The following is a 9809-nucleotide window of genomic DNA, read 5'->3' on the forward strand; positions in this document are numbered from 1 at the left end:
TAGTCAGAATTGCTGATCAAATGGTAGATCTACTCTCAGTTCTTTGAGAAATCTCCATACTGTTTTCCAAAGAGGTTGTACTCATTTACATTCCTACCAACAGCATATAAGTGTTCTCTTTGCTCTGCATCTGCACCAACACCTATTAGTTTTTTGACTTTTAAACAGTCAAATTGGAGTAAGGTGGATTGGAGTAAGATGGTATCTCATTGTGGTTTTAATTTACAGTTCCCTGATGATGAATGATGTTGAGCATTTCTTCATATGTTTTTTGGTTATTTGTATGGCTATTTTCTTTTTTAGGGGGATGAACAATCAATACACCCGTCGGGAGGTCTTCTGCCGGAACACCTGCCATGATCTCAAGCGTTTCTGGGAAAGGGAAATTGGTAAACAGACTTACTACCGAGAATCGGAGGAACATCGTCTGGGAAGAAGCGCACTGAGAAAGTATGTGGCTTGTTTGTCTACTTTTTAGAATTAACTCATTTTTAAAATACATCTTATAATTTAGAACAGTTTTAGGTTCTAAATTATAAGCAAAATTAAGCAGAAGGTACAAAGAGTTCCCCGAGCCCCATGCAGTTGCCCTAGTATCAACCTCTGCACCAGTGGTACCTTTGTGACCGTCGATGAACTGTCACTGGCTTTCAAGCCATTATTATCTTGTCTGTTTTGTAAGAGCAAAATTAATTTCCCCAGAAGAATGCCAGATGGGCATATCAGAGGAGGTAATTATTTTAATTTTCCATGCTTATAGTCCTTTAATTCTTATCTTTATGAACTGGAAAACTCTCTCCTCTCTGTCACCATGTCACCTTCTAGCACATGAGGGTTACACTAAATGGGGTGGGGGTGGGGGGGCAAACACTGTGTCTGTGAAAAGCAATCAAGCAAAGAAAGCAGTGCCCGGTTCTCAGCGCCCATCTGGGTGAAAACACAAGATGCCCTGCGTGGTTCCTGGAAGGGAAGGCGGGGTCTCTCCTTGTGTGCATCCCTGTTCTGGCCCAGTGAGTCTGCCGAGCAGTGGAGTGCAGTGACCTGACCCCCACTGGGAAACGACGGTCACCTTGCTGTGGAAGCAGTGCAGGCTCGCCACCCTCACACACACACTGCAGAAAGCCATCATGGGCTGCAGGGAGGGACCGCCCTTTTGAGCTCGGTCCCCTCAAAGGGAACAGCTCAGCCAGCTGTCTGAGGAGGCCATGGCTTATGTGCGGTAAGGGAGTATGAGACCTTGTGTGCTGTCCAGACGGCAGGGCCCATGACTGCACGGCCACTGGACTGACAACGTGCCTTAATTCACAGGCAGTAAACTCACTGCTGCCTTCCCAAAGCCCCTCCTGAACCCTAGAGGGGAACCCAGCCTCCCACTTACAGAGACCTCCTCAGCCTTATTCCCGACTACCATCCCACCTGCTGAAGTACAGTAGTAGGGCATAGAAAGCTGATTTGGGTGGCCAGTCATTTCTACAGTTCCTGCCATCTTTGTCCCCCAGGCTAGGCCGCTCAGAGTCCTGTACCATGTGTGCGTTCCCTGGGGAGCAGGCAAAAGGCCTCAGGTGAAGTGAAATTGGCCTGAGGAAGATGAAGAAAACAAAGGCTCCAAGAGAGGCAGAAGCCAAAGGGTGAACAAAATAGCCTCTGAAGCAAATTGTGCAGGTTGTTAAAATACTAAAAATATATACATGCGGCCTGGCGTGGTGGCTCACGCCTGTAGTCCCAGCACTTCAGGAGGCCGAGGCAGGCGGATCACCTGAGGTCAAGAGTTTGAGATCAGCCCAACCAACAGGGAGAAACCCTGTCTCTACTAAACATACAAAATTAGCTGGGTGTGGTAGCCACACCTGTAATCCCAGCTACTCAGGAAGCTGAGGCAGAAGAATCACTTGAACCTGGGAGGCGGAGGTTGTGGTGAACCGAGATCTTGCCTTTGCACTCTAGCCTGGACGACAAGAGCAAAACTCTGTCTCAAAAAAAAAAAAAAAAAATATATATATATATATATATATGTACACACACACACATGCAGTATCTATGCATATAAGAAAAGAATGCAAGGATGTAAACGTTTTGGTCGATAGGATGGCAGAAGACTTTAACTTATTTGTTCTCCTCGCCCTCTTCTGATTTCAATTTGGGTAGCCAGGCTCCAGAGGCGCTGCTCTAATTAACACTCTATGTTGTCCCTTCACAAAATGGAAAATAAAGTCCCCGATCATTGGGCTGTTAGGAGGCTTGACTACGGAAATGTACCGACAACACCCAGCCTGGTGCCAAACCCAAGGTCAGGGCTCAGGAATGTTAGTTCCCCTCCCTCTTCTGGACTCCCATTTAACAATCCAGGATCTAATATGGCAGCAGCAATACGCCAAAGGAAGACATCCCTTGGAGGAGAAAAACAAGATGAAAACAAAATTGCAAGAGTGAGCAAGGGTGGGAACAAGCTCAGAATTGCGGTGAACAGCAGAGACTTTGCAGCCAGCTGCCTGGGCTCATCCTTTTGGGTCCCTGGGGTGAGCCACCAAATCTCCCTGGGTCTCAGTGTCCTCATCGCTATTTTAATCATGGAGAAACAGACACTACGAGAAGGAAGAGGGATGCTGGTGAGTTACTGCCCTTTGAGGGTGGGCAGAGGGAGCGCAAACTTGATCGTCTTCTTTCATTAGCAGATGGAGCACCTGGGCTACCGATGCACACAGGGGTGTGCACAAACCTCCCCCATTTTGGAACACATCAGGGAGGCGACACAGATGCTGCCATCTCCCACCTGCCCACGACAGGGTCTGAGCGTTTTTTTCTGTAATCTTCTGGGGGTCCCAGCTTCAGAGCTGGTTCACTTGGCCCTTGGGCACCAGCAGCTTGTTGAGCTGCTGTGCAGATGTGTTGGCATGCTGGAGTTGGCAGCCCACACTTGAGGTCCAGCCCTCCAGGTAACTAGGATGGCACCCTCCACCTCCTCTCTTAGGGAAGAGAGTTGGGCAAAGGTGGGAGAATGGACAAGAGCATTCTAGGCAGAAGAAATGCATGTGCAAACACCCTGAGGCAAGGGAACAACTTGCCCTATTTGTGGAATGGAGAAACCGCCATTTTTATATATTGCTTGTGTATTCTCCAAAGTCATACTGCAGTGCTGAATATATAATAGGTACTCAAGAAAAGCATGCTTGACTGGATCCAAGAAAACCATGGAATTGGCTCTTAGATGGGTCTTTGCTGCCTACTTACTTTGGTCCAGGACTCACTCCCATTCCTGTCTTCCCTCCAGGCTGATCTGCTTTGACCCCCATCGCCATTAATTCTCCTCCCTCAGCTGACCCCTCTTCCCATTCTAGTCCTTGAATCACCTTGTCCTTCAGCTTCTGCCTAGGTTCTGTCAACAGGAGATGAGAGGACTGGAGGCTAAGTCTGCCTATTTCTTCCCCACACCCTTCCTGCTCTGGGTCCTGTTTTCTAGCAGTGACTTCATCTCTCCTGGACTACAGCGCCTGCTGCAGGGCCCCTCCCCCATGGCTCCAGGCTCCAAACACAAGTGAAAGGCGACGGATAGAAAGAAGCTATTGACATTTGGCAACACCTAATCAAAGTAAATTGGATCTAATGATCATTAATATCTGCTAACATCAAAAAAAGCGAGAGACAACCAGACAGATTTGATGGCCGTCCATCATATCACCAGTGAGGTAGTTTGTCAAAAATAAAATAAAATAAAATAAATCTGGATCTAATCAAACTTCTAGTGCTAGCCACTAATTAACAGAATATACAGGAGACAGAGGAATGGGTTAGAGTTACACAGGAATACAGTCAGCAAAATTCAAACTGTGCCTACTCTCCAGAACAATCTGGTTTAAAAAAAAAAAAAAAACAAAACTGCAAGGGAAGGGGAAAGATGAGGGAGAATTTCCAGATTAAAGAAAACCTAATGGATATAGCAACAAATAGGAATGTATGCGCTTCATTCGGGTCCTGATTCAACCAACCTAACGTTCAGCATTAAAAGACATTCAGAGTTGTGAACCAATGAAATATTTATATCATGATATCAAGTACCTCCTGTTAATGTTTTAAGTGTGATAATGGCAAGGTAGTTTCTTTTTAAAAGAGTTATTAACTTTAAGGACAAAATAGCTAAATACAGTTATTTTGTTTATTATGCAGGAGAAGGGAGATGTGAGAAAGGGGATTAGCCTTAAGCTGGGGAAGCTGGGGAGTAGCTACAGGGGAGTTCTTTATTACTAGTTTCTCTACTTTTTTATATGCTTGAAATCTTCTACTATAAAGGTTTTCTAAACAATGTTATTTTGAAAAAAAAAAAAGAGTGCAATTTCTCTTTCCCTTCTTCCTCACCACCTCTTCACAATCCAAGTAGTTCCATTAATTTTTTCTGTATGTATTTTGAGGCTATTTTATTAGGTGCATGCATGTTCAGAAGTGTAATATCTTCACGGTGAGGTGAGCCTTTTTATTATTAGGCAGTGACTTTATCCCTGATGATTTTTTCTTTGAAGATCTTTTTATCAACAGACTTTATTAAGTCTGTATTAACAGACTTTATATTAAGTCTGTCAACATAGCCAAAACCAATCTTGTTTTTATTAGCATCTGCCTTATGTATCTTTTTTCTGTCTTCTTATTTTCAACTTATCTCTGTCCTTATAATTTAGATGTGTCTTTTTTAAACAGCACCTAGTTGTCTGAGCACGGTGGCTCATGCCTATAATCCCAGCACTCTGGGAAACCAAGGCAGGTAGAACACTTGAGTTTGAGTCCAGGCTGGGCAATATGGCAAAACTCTGTCCCTATAAAAAATACAAAAATTGGCCAGGCGTGCTGCCACGAGCCTGTAGTCCCAGCTACTGGGGGGGAAGGAGGAGTGGGGCTGAAATAGGAGGATCACTTGAGCCTCGGGAGGTCAAGGCTGCAGTGAGCCATGACGGTGCCACTGTACTCCAGCCTGGGCAACAGAGACCCCGCTTTCTCAAAAAAAAAAAAAAAAAAGGGACATAGTTGGACTGGATGTTTTCCTAATCTGACATATTTTAGTATAAATTGGTGAGTTTAGTCCTTTTTCATTTATTGTAACTGGCTTGTTTCTACCATCTTAGTTACTTAGAGTGCTTTACGGTTTCCCTTTTTCTGTATTCCTTTCTATTTTATTCTTACTGTTTGAATTGATATCCATATCTCCTTAATAGATAAGAACTATTTTACTAGTTTCTTCTCTCATCTTCATCATTGTCTTCTTTTCATTTTCTTTGGATTTACACTTTTGCAGAGATGTTCTCAGTTTTGATCAAGTCTAATTTATGAGAAAAATTTCTTTTATAGATTTTGCTTTTGTTGTATCTAAGAAGACTGCCTATCCCAAGGTCACAAAGATTGTCTTCTGTTTTATTTCTAGAAGTCTTATGAATTTAAGTTTTGCATTTAGATTAATAATATACTTTGACTTTTTTTTTTTTTTTTTTTGTGGCGGAGTCTCGCTCTGTCACCCGGACTGGAGTGCAGTGGCCGGATCTCAGCTCACTGCAAGCTCCGCCTCCTGGGTTTACGCCATTCTCCTGCCTCAGCCTCCCTAGTAGCTGGGACTACAGGCGCCTGCCACCTCGCCCAGCTAGTTTTTGTATTTTTAGCAGAGACGGGGTTTCACCGTGTTAGCCAGGATGGTCTCGATCTCCTGACCTCGTGATCCGCCCGTCTCGGCCTCCCAAAGTGCTGGGATTACAGGCTTGAGCCACCGCGCCCGGCCTTGACTTAATTTTTAATATAATGTGAGGTACAGACTGCAGTTCACTTTTTTTGCATATCCAGTGGTTCCAGCATCATTTGTTGAAAAGACTATCCTTTCTCCACTACATTGTCTTTGCACGTTTGTTGAAAATTAATAACTCATCTATGTGTAGGAGTGTTTTTGGACCTTTTCTGTCCCATTGATCTATCTGTCCATTGGCACCAGTGTCACACTGTTTTGATTACTTAGTTGACAATAATTCTTGAAGTCAGGTGGTATAAGTCTTACAACTTTTTCCTCTTTTTCAAAATTGTTTTAGTTATCCTAGGTTCTCTGCATTTTCATACGAATTTTGGAAGCAACTTGTCAATTTCTGTTATGTAAAACAGCCTGCTGGTTTGATTGGGATGGAATTGAATCTATAGGTCAATTTAGGGAGAAATGACGTCCTAACAATATTTAGAGTATCTGATATATGAACACAATATATATGTCCCTTTATTTAGGTCTGTTTTAATATCTCTCAGCAATGGTTTGCAGTTTTCAGCACATGAGTCATATATATCTTTTGTCAGATTTACCTCTATTTTGTATTTTTGATGTTATTATAATTGATTTTTTTCATTTCAATTAATGGTTGTTTCTTTGATTTATGGGTTATTTAGAATTTGTTATTTAGTTTCATAATATTTAGGGGACTTTCCAGATATCTTTCTGTTATTAAGGCTAATTTAATTATTGCAAACAGGGAACATATTGAACCCTTTTAAATTTATTGAGACTTGTTTTATAGCCCAGAATATTTTCTGTCTTCGTAAATATTCCATGTGTGTTTGAAAGGAGTGTGTGTTCTGCTGCTGTTAGGGAGAATATTTTATAAATATTCTATAAATATCAAGTTGGTTGACAGTGTTGTTCAAGTGTTTTATATCCTTATCAATTTCTTATATACTTGTTTTACTGATTATTGAAAGACGGGTATTGAAGTCTCTGCTATAATTACAGATTTGTCTACTTCTCCTTGCAGTTCCATCACATTTTGCTTCATGTATTTTGAAATTCTGTTATTAGGTACATAAATGTTTCAGATTGTTATATCATCTTCATGAATTGACCCCTTATTACAAAATGACCCTCTTTCTCTTTGGTAATATTTTTTGCTATGAAAACTACTTTGATATTAATATAACCACACCAGCATTCTTTAATTAGGTTTAGCATGGACTATCTCTTTGTCCTTTTGCTTTTAACCTATTTTGTCTTCATATTTAAAGTGGATTTCTTATAAGCAGCATATATTTGGATATTGTCTTTTAAAAATCCAGTGTGACAGTCTTTGCATTTTTATTGCATTGTTTACACCATTAACATTAATTGGTATGATTTGTTTTAAATTACCATCATGCTATGTGTCCTCTATTTCTCTCATTTGTTGTTTATTCCCTTTTTCTCTTTTTCTGCCTTGTTTTGGATCAAGTGAGTACTTTTTATGATTCCATGTTATCTCTTCTGTTGGCTTTTTAACTATTGCTCTTTGTGTTTAGTGGTTGCTTTAGGATATATAGTACACATCCTTCACTTAGCACAGCCTGCCTTCAGGTGATATTTTATCACTTTTTGTGTAGCATAAGAACCTTACAATAGTATATTCTCATTTCTCCCCTCTTGGCCTTTATGCTATTTTTTTTTTTTTTTTTTTTGAGGCGGAGTCTCGCTCTGTCGCCCGGACTGGAGTGCAGTGGCCAGATCTCAGCTCACTGCAAGCTCCGCCTCCCGGGTTTATGCCATTCTCCTGCCTCAGCCTCCTGAGTAGCTGGGACTACAGGCGCCCGCCACCTCGCCCGGCTCATTTTTGTATTTTTAGTAGAGACGGGGTTTCACCGTGTTAGCCAGGATGGTCTCGATCTCCTGACCTCGTGATCCGCCCATCTCGGCCTCCCAAAGTGCTGGGATTACAGGCTTGAGCCACCGCGCCCGGCCCGCCTTTATGCTATTGTACAAAGTACAACTTTACTTCTACATATGCTATAACCCCACAGTACATCATTAACAGTTTCACTTTCAACAGTGGGCTATTTTTTTTTTTTGAGACAGAGTCTCACTGTGTCACCCAAGCTGGAGGGCAGTGTCGCGATCTCGGCTCACTGCAACCTCCGCCTCCCAGGTTCAAGCGATTCTCCTGCCTCAGCCTGCTGAGTAGCTGGAACTGCAGGCACCTGCCACCATGACCAGGGAATTTTTGTGCTTTTAGTAGATGGAGTTTCACCATATTGGCCAGGCTGGTCTCGAACTCCTGACCTTGTGATCTGTCCTCCTTGGCCTCCCAAAGTGCTGGGATTACAGGAATGAGCCACTGTGCCTGACCACAGTGGGCTATTTTTAAAGAGATTTAAATAGTTTTAAAAAGTATTAATACATAACCACATCGTTGCTTTTCAGATGTTCTTCATTCCATGTTTACATCCGGATTTCCATATTGTGTCACTTTCCTTCTGTTTGAAGGAATTCCTATAACATGTCATATAGTGACAGTCTGCTGGTGATTTCTTTCAGTTTGCGTATGTCTAAAAATATCTTTATTTCACCTCTGCTGTTGAAAGATAGATTGCTGTGTAAAGAAATCTAGACTGACAGGTTTACTCTCCCTGACTTTAAATATATATATATATATATTGTTGTTGTTGTTGTTGTTGTTTTTTTTTTTTTTTTGAGACGGAGTCTCGCTCTGTTGCCCGGGCTGGAGTGCAGTGGCCGGATCTCAGCTCACTGCAAGCTCCGCCTCCTGGGTTCACGACATTCTCCTTCCTCAGCCTCCCGAGTAGCTGGGACTACAGGCGCCCGCCACCTCGCCTGGCTAGTTTTTTGTATTTTTTAGTAGAGACGGGGTTTCACCATGTTAGCCAGGATGGTCTCGATCTCCTGACCTTGTGATCCGCCCTTCTCAGCCTGCCAAAGTGCTGGGATTACAGGCTTGAGCCACCGCGCCCGGCCTAAATATATTTTCAAAGGAAAATTCAGAGAAGTAAGATTAAGCACTTTTAACAAAAATGAGAACCTGTTTACTCACACTTATATAAATAAATAAATATGAATAAATTATAAATATATATATATAAACTTGCATGTCCTCTGCATGACTTTTAAAACCTGAACACATACACGTAATTTCAGGAGCTGGCAGGAGAGGAAGAAAGCTCTCCTAAACCAACAGCCGTGGAGATGAGTGCTCCATCTGTGTGTGTTTGGTTTCTATTTTCAGGCTCAGAGAAGAATGGAAGCAGAAGCTGGAAACAAAGCTGAGGCTGCGGAACAATCCAGAGGACACTGAAAAGCGGACAAATGTTGGCTGAGAGCTTCCTGCTTCATTGACACAAGAAGATTCAAAACACTGAGGTCACTTTGCTAGAAGTCAATGCAAATCGCTGAGTCCCTTTGCTATACCTGTCAGCCCTCACACTATTGTTTCCCCACCTGGGAGAGGATTTACCTGTAAATGCTTTCCCAGTGCTTGATGGCAGTTATTGGTCAAGTCAGTCCTCTGTGCATGGGTGCCAGGTTATTATCCCAAATGTCTCTAAAGATAGCTTATTTAATATCGAAGCTCCATGCAGCATTCCTTGCTTCTATATAATTATCTTCTAATTTTGAAATCCAAATATTTTAAACTCTAAACACACCAAGAGGAATCCTCAACCTTCATGGTCAAACTTTAAACATCGCACAGTGGTATTGCCCCACCATTTCACCTAGGAAACACAGCTTTATGGAATTCTTGTTTTCTTTTTATAAGAAGAGAAATGCACCTATCTGCAGAAATTAAAAAAAACTATCAATAGTCAAAGTACAGTTTGAAAATAAATTGATCTAATATTCTTTTTTCTTCATATAAATTTAATTGGCTTTTTCAAAAATATGTTTACCAAGAATAATATCAGAATAATTTTAATAAAGCTTGATTGTCCCGTCATCACCATGCACATGCCTTCATTTTATTACTTTATTTTAGTCTCTGCATGTTTGCACTGGTTGGCTCTCTGTCAGCCCAGCCAAAGTATATCTGGCCACTCCACAGAGT

General features: G+C 41.9%; 1 protein-coding gene across 1 annotated transcript; it reads left to right on the forward strand.

The window, feature by feature from the left end:
- The first annotated feature begins 283 nt into the window (after window positions 1–283).
- FAM240A (family with sequence similarity 240 member A) lies at window positions 284–9084 on the forward strand. The gene is made up of 2 exons (XM_033199562.1): window positions 284–450; window positions 8994–9084. The coding sequence occupies exons 1-2, from the start codon at window positions 284–286 to the stop codon at window positions 9082–9084; spliced, it is 258 nt and encodes an 85-aa protein (XP_033055453.1).
- Window positions 9085–9809: the final 725 nt, after the last annotated feature.

The sequence above is a fragment of the Trachypithecus francoisi genome, unplaced genomic scaffold (genome assembly GCF_009764315.1).
Source record: "Trachypithecus francoisi isolate TF-2019V2 unplaced genomic scaffold, Tfra_2.0 Lachesis_group0, whole genome shotgun sequence".
Taxonomy (NCBI): Eukaryota; Metazoa; Chordata; class Mammalia; order Primates; family Cercopithecidae; genus Trachypithecus; species Trachypithecus francoisi.

Coding starts and splice junctions, on each gene's coding strand:
- FAM240A (XM_033199562.1), top strand. CDS start 284: ATGGCTATTTTCTTTTTTAGGGGGATGAACAATCAATACACCCGTCGG. Junction 451..8,993: donor GGAAGAAGCGCACTGAGAAA/GTATGTGGCTTG, acceptor TTCTATTTTCAG/GCTCAGAGAAGAATGGAAGC.